General features: G+C 42.0%; 1 protein-coding gene across 1 annotated transcript in view; it reads left to right on the top strand.

Moving 5' to 3' along the window:
- NAV3 (neuron navigator 3) overlaps nt 1-14,042 on the top strand; it is a 289,038-nt gene that overhangs the window by 242,255 nt on the left and 32,741 nt on the right. Inside the window, 6 exon segments of the mRNA XM_015415209.1 lie at nt 724-835; nt 5,712-5,833; nt 6,296-6,316; nt 7,439-7,611; nt 9,008-9,073; nt 11,144-11,297. Coding sequence (XP_015270695.1) covers nt 724-835; nt 5,712-5,833; nt 6,296-6,316; nt 7,439-7,611; nt 9,008-9,073; nt 11,144-11,297 — 648 coding nt within the window.

Genomic DNA, 14,042 nt, shown 5'->3' with positions numbered 1-14,042 from the left:
CCCCCCTTTAACAGAGGAGACGCGCGCCGCCGGGTAGACGCCCACCGGACACGCGCTCCCTGTCATCCGGTCGCCGTTGAGGCCGCGCCGCCGGCCCTGCTCCCCTGTCGCAGCTTCTGTCACGCGTCTCGGGCCGGGGCTCTCGCCCCCGCGCCCGAGCGCGTCCTGCGGTCGTCTTGTGCAGCAGGGCGTCTTCTGGGGAGGTTCGGCGTTGGGCCGCTGCCTTCCTCTCCCGGTCTTTGGCGCTGGCGACGGCCGGTAGGTCAGGGTGTGGGGAGTTCCTCGGGGCGTCATTGTTAAAAGTATATGCTTTTGTGTGAGTGTTTGTCTGTTTTGGCAGGTCACTGCGTGGTGTGGCTCTCTGACTCTCACAGTTTAAAATTTTGGCTCTTTTTGTCGAACTTGTTCGCCACCCCTGCTATAGACATTTTGGTGCTGCCATCTTTCTATACAAAATAGAAAAAAATAATTTGTTTAAATCAGTGTGTTTATTGTTTTCCTTATGCATTAATTCTTATTATTGCAGCATTTGAAGTTAACAATTTCAAGCCTTAAAGTTGGTCTAACTGTATTACCTTCAATAAGAAGCTGTAACATGATTGCATTTTCTGTTCAGTCTCACCAGCGTTAGTACACTGAAATCTTATAAATTTTTACCCCAGAGTGTGGGAAACAACCCATGATTACTCAGATGTTTTGAGCCTTTTCTGACTTTCCCCGTAGGAATCAGAGCTCATAGAACTACGAGAAACTATTGAAATGCTGAAAGCTCAGAACTCTGCTGCACAGGCTGCTATTCAGGGAGCTTTGAATGGCCCTGACCATGCTCATAAAGGTATGTTTTTTCATAGTCTCAGTGAGAGCTCATTGGTTCTTCAGAGAAGGGCTAAGCCACTGGCTTTCCATTGTTTAGAAGCACAGGGTCTGTGAAGTATTTCAGAAAACTGAGGGATTCTCCATTGAATGTCATTTGTATTTGATGTGTTTCCACAGTTCGAAAACTTCTACAAAGTATATATGCCACTGAATTCAAAGGACCCAGGTTTACCAGACTTCTATGATCCCCATTAGTCACTCGCTCAAGCAAAATGTCCTTCTAATGCCCTTCTCTGTCTAGTGTGGCCACATCTAGCCAAAATTAAGCACTTTTAAGCTTTTTTTTTTTTTTTTTTTTATTCACTAGGAAAGTTAAGTTTACACTGTACTTGCTTTATTTGAAATGTATGGAACCCGAAAATGCCATACTTTGGCTGCGGTCATACAGAGCATTAGCCACGCTACAGAGACAGAAGATAAGCAGATTTTCCGGGTGCGATCACACTGCAACATCTGGGAAGCATCGAGCTCCCATGGCGAACCCGAGGCTTCCCACCAAAGATGCGCAGTTTAAAAACTAGTGCCTCCGAGGTACTAGTTTTCAGAAACCGCGGGGCAAGGGCTGGCGTCTGTTCGCGTTTCCGGTGGTGGCATCCGGCATCCTCCCATGTCCCTTCGCAAACAGGTTCCCCCCCCCCAAGTCTCCACAAGATGCGCACAAGCACCCAAAGGCGCATGCGCACAAAGAGAAAAGTGAAAGTGCCGTTTCGGCTTTTAAAAAAAATGACCCCTTTTTCATGGCAGCGGCGCCTAGCCATTGCTGGTGTGATCGCACTGTGCTGCTTCTTTGCCGCGCTGCAGGATCGTCGTGTGATCGCCACCCTCGTTTACCCGCCGGCGCGGAAGGACGGACCCGTGGTGTGCTGCCGGCGCATCTGATCGCGTAATCACGGATCAAACTGCGCCAGGGCAATTAGCCATGCCTCCTCCCCCGCGCGATATCCGGCCTGTGTGACCGGGGCCTTTGCTGGATTATTCATGTTGTCTCCAACAATAGTCAAGGTGGTTATGCATGGTGCTGCAGCCATGCTATAGCCATGGAGTATAGTAATGTTTTCACATGAATATTACTTCGGACCATGCCCAAACTGCACTGGTGTGGGTGATTAGGTATACCATTCAAGTGCAGGTTTTCACCACTCAGGGTCCTTTTTCCCATGCCAATCCTCTTTCTCCAGTTCACTTGGAGAGACAGGGACTAGTGCAAATGGTGTGGTCCTCATGATTAACTTGCTACACTAATATAAAATATAATATGGGTGTCCCAGGAGGAAAAATACAACTTTCAACAGGACACGTTTTATATTTCCAGGTAAGCACTATTGTTATCCAGTTTTCCAAGCTGACAGCATAATATTCCTTGTGATATTGACCTACCTATACCTGATGGCAGTTATCACTGAACACCATATGATGCAGCAAATCTATTATTAGGAACTTTCCTGTCTTTTAAATAGCTGCATAGCAGTCCCACACTTTTGAACATTGAGGAAGGATACTAGAGGAGAGAACCCTACCTCTTCAGCAATTTTACTTGTTCCTCTGAAGGTGGATTTAGTGGTGTCTAAGGAAAAAGGCAATGACAAAACTGGTGCTTCTAGTACTCGTGCACATTTCCCAAGTGTAAAAAAAAGAAAGAAATTACAAAGTCACACGCTATCAAGGTGTTCTTCAGGTTGGCATGAAATATGAAGAGTTGTAGGGTATCAGTACTTTTAATTAGGGATGTGCAAAATAAAGTCTGATACAGAGTGAAATTGCAGGCTAATTTAATAACTTTGAGTTGGGTTTTTTTAATGTCATAAGTAAAGCTAATCTTACCCCAGTATGGTCCAGCTTACAGCAAATGGAGTTAGGAGTGGCTGGCTTTTTCCCAGTCACTGGTTTTTGCTATGAGGTGGCCTGCCAAACTCTTCTAGATAATAATGTAGGATTGGTTGATTGCCTTCTGCAGTCCAAGAAAAAACTAGCATGGAAGGAGACCTTTCTCATATGCTCCACATTGTTCATGGGCTTGGTGGTTTAATTATAAGTAGGCCTGGATGTAGACCGGTTAGGCCTTAACCAGGGCTTGCATGAAGAATGTGCGTGCTATAGATAGGGTTAACTGTACTCCCAAGCCAGTCCATTAGTGACAGAGGCAGCCAGGTCAGTTGGGGAGGGGAGACCATCACTGCTAAGCAGGATCAATGCTCAGAGCTTGCCCTTAGTTTCTTGAGCAGTGTGTGAGAGCAGGGAGAGAAAGCTTAATTCTATGCATTGTGTCATGTGTATACTAAGTTAAATGAAGCCTGCAGTAATGCTGGCCAAACTTGGAACCAAAGTTGGTTTACCCAAATCTGGTAGCCTTTGTAGGCTGCTTGTTAGCAGATATGCACACCCAAAGTTTGAGCAGTGTTTTGTTGATGTAGAGAAACCATCCATAAAATCTAGTTTAACCTATACATTGGTGTTTTATGTCTTAATTGAAGGTGCTGGTGCAATAGAAAATCAGTCCTATTGAGGTCAATGGAGGACATCCATCCCTGTATAACCCTTCCCCAACTGGGATAAAATTCTCAAGGATTGTACCCCTCTGAAAAGAGATCTTTATTTCCAAATTCCATTTATATGGGGGGGGGAATCCCCATTCTGTAGGCAATATTTTCACTTGAAAAGAGGGCAGAGAAAGGTGTGAGTGATCTTTCCCCCCTTCTCTAGGGAAGGGTTGAATGAAGGAATGTCAGAGTTGGGCCTGACAAATCCTCCTTGGTCATGGTGGCTGACCCTGTGGAGATCGAGATCCAAGAAGACCCCAGTGTCCCAGGACTCAGATAGGCCACCCATCAAGACCATGGGGCCAGAAAACCAAAGGGCTTATGAACAGGAACCAGAAGTGGGGGCTATATAAGAGCCTACCAGTGAAACCCACTCTTCATTAGGGATACAAAAGCAACCTTAGAGTTCCTGTAGTGGAGGAGACAGAGAACCCAGGTAGAGGCTCAGCTCTGGTGGTGTGGGGCCTGGTTGCCTGCTCAGGACCTCTTCTTTGACTGCGACTCTTTTGGTGATAAAGAGCTATCATGAAGTTTTGCAGGATGCTGGACTAGGTCCAGCTATAAGTACATGCAGGATTATGGCCCTGGTGATGTCTCTAAGCCCTCGCCTTCATAAATAGCTTCCATTCTACCAGGGAAATCCTGGGATAAATAGCTTCACTAGAGCTTGCTACTGCCCTCCTTGGTGCCTACCTGGACCTTTGTTTGGTTTCAAGTGTTGAAATTGATGTGTTGAGCATTAAAGCACCAGTTACAATGGTCTTGTTTGACAGGCATCCTTATATTTGGATGGCGTCCTTGTCACATATCTGCAGCTAAAGAATCTCTGCCTTCACTGCCCCAGCTTCCCCCCACCCCCCAGAAAATGAAGCTAGTCCATGAGGTGCCAAAATAACAATCTGATTAGAAAACGTCTGACAGTGGCCAATTATCAGAAATTATTTTGATCAGTTCTGAACTAATTCTACTGTACATGCTAGGAATATAGTTTGTGCTGCATTTTCATTAGTAAATTTCAAGCTGCACATTCAAGTCTAAAACTGCCAAAACACAGACCTAGCTTTCAGCCAGCTCTCAGCTCTCACCCTGGTTTATTAGTAAACAAATGGCAGAATGGTACAGTCTAAAAGGGTTGCCAATTCCATAGCTGTTAACCCATCTCTACTGTAATCAGAACTAGAAATGCAAGAAAAAAATAACTCAACAAGTTCATTTTCAATTTTGAATCTATAGTTTCAGTAGGTAGCTATTTAAAGTTCAGGTTCTTATCAAGGCTCAAATCTTGAAATGGATTCAGTATTCAGAAAAAGATTTGCATTTCAGTTTTCACAGACCTGTATCACCTCTGAATGCATGAGCAAGACTGGATTTTGACTCGGGGCTCCATGCCAATGTTTCCAAACTTTTTTAAAATTAACACAACAGATTGAGAATGGAAAACATGTTCAGGGATATCACAGCAAGGCATGCAACGAACATGTATTTATCTCTTATAGGAGTCAGTGCTTTCACCAGTGTGTGTGTGGGGGGGGGGACAAGAGTTTCCATCAGTATACCATCAAGCTTTCACTTAAGATGAGCATGCACATCTGAAGAAATTGGCCTTGGGCAGCATTTTGAACATCTAAAACCAAAGTTTACTCAGGGTCAAACTACAAGTGATTCTGTGACTGGAACCATTTAGCCCTAAAACAACAGCTTGTTGTTCAGTCGCACAGTCGAGTCCGACTCTTCGCGACCCCATGTACCAGATCACGCCAGGCCTTCCTGTCTTCCACCGTCCTCTGAAGTTGGCTCAATTTCATGTTTGTTGCATCTATGACACTGTCTAACCATCTCATCCTTTGCCATCCCCATCTTCTTTGACCTTCAATCTTTCCCAGCATCAGGGTCTTCTCCAGTGAGTGCTCCCTTCTCATTTGGTGGCCAAAGTATTTCAGCTTCAGTTTCATTGTCTGGCCTTCCAGATAATGAAACAACAGCTACACGGCAAGAAATGTGTGGTATGGTATGAGCTATTGCTGAAGTACTGGGGAAGGAGAAGTTTAATGTTTCCCTCTTATACCAGTTCCCAGTTCAGAAATGTGCCCCCCCCAGTGGTACCCCTGGTGTGGGGGGGAAATACTTCTGCAGTGTCTACCTATTGTGACACCAGTTCAGGTTAGGCTCCCTCTGCAGCTACCTTTTTGAACCAAATTATACTTCTGGTGTTTCAGTCTTGGAACTCAAGTGTGACATGTAGTTTATTTCTTAAAACAAGAGAGAGAATCTCATATTGTCTCCCCTCCTCCATTATAGATTTGCGAATAAGACGGCAACATTCTTCTGAAAGTGTTTCCAGCATCAATAGCGGCACCAGTCATTCAAGCATGGGCAGCAGTAATGATGCCGAGTCCAAGAAAAAGAAAAAGAAAAATTGGGTAAGTGCCTTACAGATTTAAATATACTGAGTACTCTTTTGTATACTTCCCTTCCTCGTAAATAGCACAACGGCCCCTATTCTTGTGCAGTCAGAAGGATACACATTTGATTGGAACCAGTGAGATATTGGTATTGGCAGGTACATTAGGATCATTGTAAAAGCACATACAAGCTTTTTAAAAAAGCAGTTCTGGTTTCCACTTCATTCTATAAAATGGGTTGACTGTTCAGGATAGGTCAGTAGACTGTGAAGGAAACCTGAGGGGAATGTTTTTAAACTGGGTAAATATTAAGTCTTTAGATTCAGAAAAAGCTATACGTATCAATGAGTTTTATTGACATGATGGAAGAATTTATTTCTGTTGTTTAAATATGTTTATGCAGGTAATATTTTTAAAATACTGATTCCAACTTCATTCCCTTGATTTGTAATTGCACACTCTTTTTCATGTTTCTGCAAGGTGAACTCTAGAGGAAGTGAGGTGAATATAAACCCATGGAAAATTTGGCATGCATCTCAAAGAACTCTTATCTTGGCATGATTGCTATTCATTTTGGCAGTAGGCTTTCGTACCCTTCTAAAATGGATTACTCTGTATGTTTCCTTAGTTTTTTCTCTATTCATTTTACCTCCAACTTTGAAAACTAGAAAGGGGGGGTGTCGCCAAAATCCATTTCTTTCTTATTAGAAATCATCAACTAGAAAGAACATAAATTATGGTAATTCCAATCAGCGCTTACATTCCCAGTTCAACTGATTTCGATAGAAGAAAATGCTGATGTGTGCCAGTGTTTGGAAGAAGAATGATTTGGGTGATAAAAGCTTGGGAGGGGGGGAAACACACGTTTTGTTCTTTGTATGAGTAACTTGTGTGTTCATAAGAAGCTTTCAACAGCTCAAAAATATCTGCAAAATGCTCATTGCAAACCTGACTTGTGCTGTTTCGGCTCCTGAAATAAATGGCTCTTTGGCTATCCTGTCCCTTTCGTTACTGGATCAAAGCTCCTAGAGCAAAAAAGGCAATGCTTGTACATATGAACTTGCTTCTTTAAAGCAGACCTATGACAAAAACCTCTTCTCCAACCCTTCCAGCTTCTCGTCAGCAAAAAGGCAAGCATCATATCACAGCTTATGTTTTGCTTATTTCTGCTATCGAATTAATAGGGTTCTGATTTTTAGAGGGAAAATAATTCTACATAAATAGTGCACAAAAACATAGCAATTGGAATGCAGTATATTTTGGAAATAAAAACAAAGTGGCTATTTAAAACCAGTCACCTTAAAGGGAATGCCAGAATAATGGGATTCCGCAGAAGGTGTAGGGTTTTAAGTGAGCATCTGTTTAGCTGTACCAGTTGATCCTGCCCTTTTCCCATAGCATTCAGTGTTTGCGCTGTGCTCAGTTAATTTTTTAAACAGCACTGTTATCATGTTCTTAAAGACCACTGTGTTGCATATGTTAATACCCTGCTTTATCTATATACTGACCTCAGGCAGTGGCTAGATTGGCATCTGCAAACTAACCTTTCAGCAAAACATAAAGTGAACCAAACCAGCAGAGGTAATTCAAATAAATGTATTCTCCTTTTTTTCCCCCACCCAGCTGAGAAGCTCTTTCAAACAAGCCTTTGGAAAGAAGAAGTCCACAAAGCCTCCTTCCTCACATTCTGATATAGAAGAAGTCACAGATTCATCTCTTCCATCCTCACCTAAGTTGCCCCACAGCTCTGGAGATTGTGGGTCTGCATCAATAAAGCCATCCCAATCGACATCCGCGTATGTTTCTCTCTTTCTGCACAAGCCTTCCTTACCAAATACCATTTTTTTTAAAAGACATCATTAGGTTTATTGACTGGCATTTCATACGTATTGCCACAGCCTTTGAACTTTTGCTCTTGTATTCCCACCAGTTATTTCCTGTCCGTCCAGATTCAGACATTTTAATTCCCTACATTGACATTTGTTTCATGGAAATGTTCTTACTCTGTTATTCTTTGTCTGGCAATATTTTGATGGTGCAGACGGAATGCTTCCTTCTCTCAACTGATCGTACCTTCCTCTTTCGACATTTTGCTTGCCCTTGAACAAGACTGATCTAGCATTCTTCACTATTGTACAGTTCCAAGATGTTCTTCCCCATGTAGATTATGTCTTCTATTCACAGAAAAGTCATTTCATATATGTTGCTGAAGCATAGTGTGAGAATAAAGAAATGACACCCACATTCTTCTCAGCCAATATGAGGGCATGTGCACCTTCTTGTGTAAGCACTGGCAGAAGCAGAAGCATGAGAACTGCCAAAGAACCTACCTATTAAAGCATTGTGCAAAGTAGCATATGTGCAAGCACTTGCAGAAAAGTGGTGTGGTGACTGTTTTCTCTGTTCATAGACTGAATCCAGTGCCCACAGCTCTCCACCATCATTCTCCTTTCCCTCCTAAAGTCCTCCGGACAGTTCTCCTGTACAAAGTTTCATTCTCATGATGTTTGATGTTATCAGGCCCTGCAATTCCAGTTCACCTGAGGTTTTGATCATCCAAATAGATCCTCAAAGCGTAGCCAGGAGTGCCAGGCACTTGCAGAACATTTTGTGGCTTGGCCTGCATAAATACCATTGACTGTTTTCTTGAAGTGTTCTTGTGTTTCAGCCTCTGCTTTCCCACACCAGTGGTGTGCAAAAACTGATGGTCTATTTTGCCACCCAGTTCCCAGAAAACATCAAGCATTCCTCACTTTTGTAGTCCAAAGTGCATCATTAATATGTTTTGTAGATGGGTAGTATGATTTCAAGTTTCAGGTAGGGAATCAGATATTCAGAGGCCTCCCTCACATCAAAAACTTCCTTGCCATTCCAAAGTGGCATCTCAGAATCCACCTTGCCCTTCTGTCTAGTGTGGTGGTTTGGAATATGCAGAAGCCTTTGCTGTGCAGGACCAGCCAAATATTTAGTTCTTCACCTGCAGTCTAAATATGTCTGGTCATGTGTTTGGCATCAATAAAATGTAAGCATATTTTCCGTCTTTAGTTTACCATTCAGGATTCTCTCCCTCTTGTATCTCCATTCTGGGTTTTTTGTTTGTTTAGTTCATTCTTGGACCTGTGTTTCATTTTCTAAACCATTGCCTTTACTTTCTTTCACTTGCATCTGTCTGTCTAATGCGTGTATATGCAGGTCATCCTTAATCTGGGCACCAAAGAAAAGGCAAACCGGTCACGTGATCTACAAGCATAGATCCCGGTAAACTGTTGTGTGGGGCTTCCCAGAGCTAGTATGAAGTGGTTCCTTTTTTAACAAAAGGCAATCCATGAAAAAAATAAGAGTTTCAGATTTTTATTGTGATAGTAGATATAGTTTGGTAATAATGAAGGAGAGGAGAAGCATGTACACTGCCCTGAGCTCCTTGAAAGAAGGGCAGAGTAAAAACTAATACATACAAAATGTTATGAATGTTGTATGTAGCTTAGTGTGATGTGTGCTCTGTGGATGAGGGTGGTATAGATTAGCATGACCATTATTAAAAAAGCACTGTTCTGTATCCTTCAAAAGGAAACCATTTAGTTATTAAAGGATGAGTTTCCTTAAGAATGATTTTACTTAGGGCCAAGCTAGATGTTACGGCATCCATGGGTCCTACCCTTGGATGTCACTGCCTTTTTAGCGATGAATTTGGGCCATTTAAGAATTCTGTGAATGCTGGATCCTGATTGGGCCCACAACTCAGCGGGACCAGGCAATCTCCCACCATCCATACTTTTTCAGGTTCCAAAGCAACCAATATCACCAGGTCCCAGTGTGCTATGGGCCATCACAGCATTTTTAAATGCTGTTCACCAAGTGAACCTGTAAAACAGTGGCAGCATCCATGGGTCAGACCAGTAGATGCTATAACATCTTGCTTGGTCCTTAGTTTCAGGAAAGCTAGTGTGCAAAGGCCTCCTATTATTTTCTGTGTCATGGACTGCTATTTTCTGTTTTGCATGTGACTTATTCTGCAGTTTACAGAAATGAATCAGGAGAGTCCTGTGCCAGAGCTATTAAATGGTGGTGATTTCCTTTATCCTAACAGAAGGAAATGGCATCTGATAGAATAGAGAAGAACCCTACCACAGAAATGGATCAAACCAACTCCGCAAATTCAAAGCATTTACCTTTTTAGCTATTGACAGCAAAAAAAAAAAACTTACTTAGAAAACACCATCTGTTCCAAGTATGAGTTCATTTTTAGTTACACTGAAATTGCAAAAGATGGCAGTTAGACATTCAGCCACCCAGAAACTCCTCTCAAACCCTCTGTCACTCACCAGCACTAATCCAGCTGCTGAAGAATCTTCATCAGAGCTCTTCAGTATTCCTGCTTTGCTTGGTGGAGCCACATTATAGGATGTTTCCATGTGGAACAACTGCTACATAAATATCCCTCAGTGGTCCCCACAAGGCTGTCATATTGCATGAAGGAGTTGTAAGGATGAATTCACACATTCGTGTTCATCACTCAGTGAATGTATGATCTAATGATGACTTGGCACGTGTGACATGACCACCTTCTCATAGTCAAAATATTCATAACACCAGACTTCATCTTAACTACCATAATTCATTGATGCAGTCAGTTCACATGTTCAGCTACAAGTGTTGAGTAATTAAGTAACAATAATTAAACCATCTTTCAGTTGAAAACCAAGACATCTTTTTTAATCATTGTAATTTTTAACAAAAGCAATATATGTTTTTTAAAAAGCTAGGACAGTTTTGAAAAATACAGCCCTTTTGTGTTTTGAAAAAACAAAACAAATCTAACATAAGAACATAAGAAAAGCCCTGCTGGATCAGACCAGTGGTCCATCTAGTCCAGCATCCTGTCTCACAGAGTGGCCAGCCAGGCCTCCCCCTGACATTGCCTCCTGGCTCTGGGATTCAGAGGATTAGTGCCTCTGAATGTGGAGGTTCCCCTCAGTCAGCATGGCTAGTAGCCATTGATAGATTTATCCTTCATGTATCTACCTAATCCCCTTTAAAAGCTGTTTATTCCTGTGGCCATCATTTTATCCTCTGACAGCCTGCACAGTAACTATACTTCTTCTAAATGGGAAGTGTAGAACTAAATGGAACAGCAATAAAAGCAAATTTATAATTCTATCCCTTTTCATGTTTTAAAATTGAACCTATTCATGTTGCTTTGATGAGATTCTCTGTCCTGCTTCTAGGAGTCACCAGCAGCAACCTTTTTCTGTTCTTTGATATGAAATAATAGCACATAGCCTACCTTCCTTTAATCTTCTGCCTCTTTTCCTTCTCCATTTTTTTTAGGATCTGTGAATGCACAGAGGCAGAGGCTGAAATAATTCTGCAGCTGAAAAATGAGCTCAGGGAAAAAGAGCTCAAGTTAACGGATATTCGTCTAGAAGCTCTCAGCTCAGCACACCATCTTGACCAGATTCGAGAAGCCATGAACCGCATGCAGGTCAGCTCTGTGGGACAATTGACTGTGGCATTTCTCAAAGAACTGTATCTTTAAAACTCTATTCCAATCACTCTTGGCTGAGCAGAACCATGACACAGGATCAGTGGAAATAATTTAGCTGAGATTTTAGTGGGATTGAAAAATAGTGTAATATGTAACTAGAACTGTATCCTTAGGTTTTTGCCTGACTCTTCAAAATGTACTGTTCTGCTTAGTGTCTTTTTCTCAGTTATTGGCACTGATTCCCTGTAATTGTCCTTTCCTGCTCCAAATTGTAATGAAGAGATAACATGCTCAGAAAGGTGGCTGAGAGACTTTCAGGGATTTAGAAGAATGCTGGCTGCTTTAGTAAGAGGGTGCATCACATTTTCAGGGCACCAGAAGGTCTTCATGGGCGCTTAACTCCTTCGGCTGTGGCTCCTGCCATTTTTCATTTTGTTCTTTCCTCGTGTTGTTCTGCTTTCCAGTACTCAAGCTTCCAAACTTGTAAGCCAGTTTACAGACTCCAGAGCTGTGAGCAAAGTAATTTGGGGGTGGGGTGGGGCTGCTATCATGGATGACCTGTCATGCTGTGGTTTCAAAATCTATGCTTATGAAATCACACAAATAAATTAAGGCTCCAGTCCTAAAGTACACTAGGTTGCCAGGTGGCCAGAGGGAGTGGTTGGGATGGGGACATGGGGGCATAGCAAGTGTGATGATGTCACTTCTGGGGAAGACCTGGAAGCAATGGCAGTTTTTCCTGGAAATGACATAATTTTGCTCATGATGCCAATGAGTTGTTTTTATTTTTCTCCTGCTGCCACTTGGAGTTGTGACAGGCAACTGTAAAATGTGCAAATAATTATGGGTTGAATCCAGGACTCCAATACGCATCCAAATATGCACCTCATGTTTGCCCAAAGTTCCTGATCCTGCAGTTTTTTTAAAAAATAAGCCATAACATAAGGTCATATTCAGCATATTGCCTTGTAATCATATCACAGCTGTAGCTGCCAATGCATTTTTTAAAAAGCAGTAATCCATGAGTCAAATAATAAGGAGAGACATTAAAAATGGTGGGAAATACCTAACAAAAAGGAACAAATAACAGGCTTGAAGGTTATACATCTTACAGTAGAGGCCCCATACCAGATAGGATAAAGGCAAAAACGTTGGAAACTGTTTCAGCAATTTCCTTTGAAATCCTACAGAGCACTCATGGGATATTAATCTTTGAAGCCACTCAGGGAAACAAAGGAGCCCCATGGCACTTTAGAACAGTTTTAAAAAATCACCACGCAACATGTACATTTTCTTCACACTAAAGACAACCCATCTCGTTCATTTTTATGTTCCAAAATCTTTATGTAACCTTAAGCCTGTCCTACATTCTCACAGAACTTCAGAGGGAAAAAGATTTATTTTAGGAATCTAGGAAGCTATTAAGCTCTGTGTTTAGTTTTATGGATCGTGGTATTAGCCCTCTCACCCTCCACAGGTTATTGAAAGAAGTCAAGCAAATTCTGGCAACTTTAAGAGGCAGCACGGTGACCAACCTGAACCATCTCCCTCTAACTGCTTTGGCTCATTTCTTAGCTTCCATCCTGATTCATTCACAATGTGCCTCTTGCCTTTTTGTACATTGAAAAACATGAATACAGAACCTTTGTAAAGGAATTATAGGTTTAGTGTTACTGAATTTGGAATTTACTATGAGAGCAGACAACCCTATATATGCCATCTGTAAAAAAAAACACCTCAAAACCCTATGTCCTATCACTATATAAATGTTTTAAATAATTAACCATATCTGACATGCACAGTTGTCTACAGTGATTACAAATAAAGCAATAATCTCACTCATCTTCAAGCATCCAAATAGTAACACAGTGAGTACAGTACAGTAGCTTGTACTTCATGAAGGAGTTCAATGTTTTATTCTGTCTGTTGACTTGGTAATCACCAAACATTGCGGCGTAGGATTTGAGTGGGAGACAGAAATGCTTAAGAGAACTGGTTCTTCCATTACTATGCGAGTATTAATGCAGCTGGATTTCTTCAGTGTGAATTATCAGAATAGGCTACTTAGAAAGTTTCTAGATTTGAATGTGGATGTGTGTGCATGCATATGATAATACTATCCTGTGAGTAAGCATACATGCAGGCAATAACATCTTGTGTGTGGCATTTGTGTGCTAAGGCACAGACCTGAAAAATGCAAGCATGTTCTAATGAGCTGTAGCATTATTCCAGTCACCCAGCCTACATTGCTCATAGTTGTCTAATAGAGCCAGTGGTGCTGATCAGTTGAGACAGCTGGGTTAGGCATGTGGGATAGAAACAATGACATATGCAGACAGTTTAGGACAATTGTGAACTATATTCATTTGTCCCCCCCCCCCTCAAAAGTGCCAACTGGATATACCCTAATACTTTCCCCATGTAATTTAAGGTTTCGGGACAAATTTATACCTAGTGTTTGCCACAGAGTCAAAATTGTATAAGGCATCAGCAATAGCACATCAAAGTTACAATGGTCTAAAGCTGCAGCCAGTGCATGGGCCCTGTATTTCTTTTCTTCCTATATCAAAAATGATATTTTCCCCCTTGCTGTTTGAATTACTTTTGCCAGTTTGGTGTAGTGGTTAAGTGCGCAGACTCTAATCTGGGAGAACCGGGTATGATTCCCTACTCCTCCACTTGCACCTGCTGGATGACCTTGGGCAAGCCATAGTTCTGATAAGAGCTGTCCTTGAAAAAGAG

The sequence above is a fragment of the Gekko japonicus genome, unplaced genomic scaffold (assembly GCF_001447785.1).
Source record: "Gekko japonicus isolate JY-2015 unplaced genomic scaffold, Gekko_japonicus_V1.1 scaffold118, whole genome shotgun sequence".
Lineage (NCBI taxonomy): Eukaryota > Metazoa > Chordata > Lepidosauria > Squamata > Gekkonidae > Gekko > Gekko japonicus.
The sequence above is the reverse complement of the archived record's forward strand: the minus strand, read 5'-3'. Positions and strand labels throughout refer to the sequence as shown.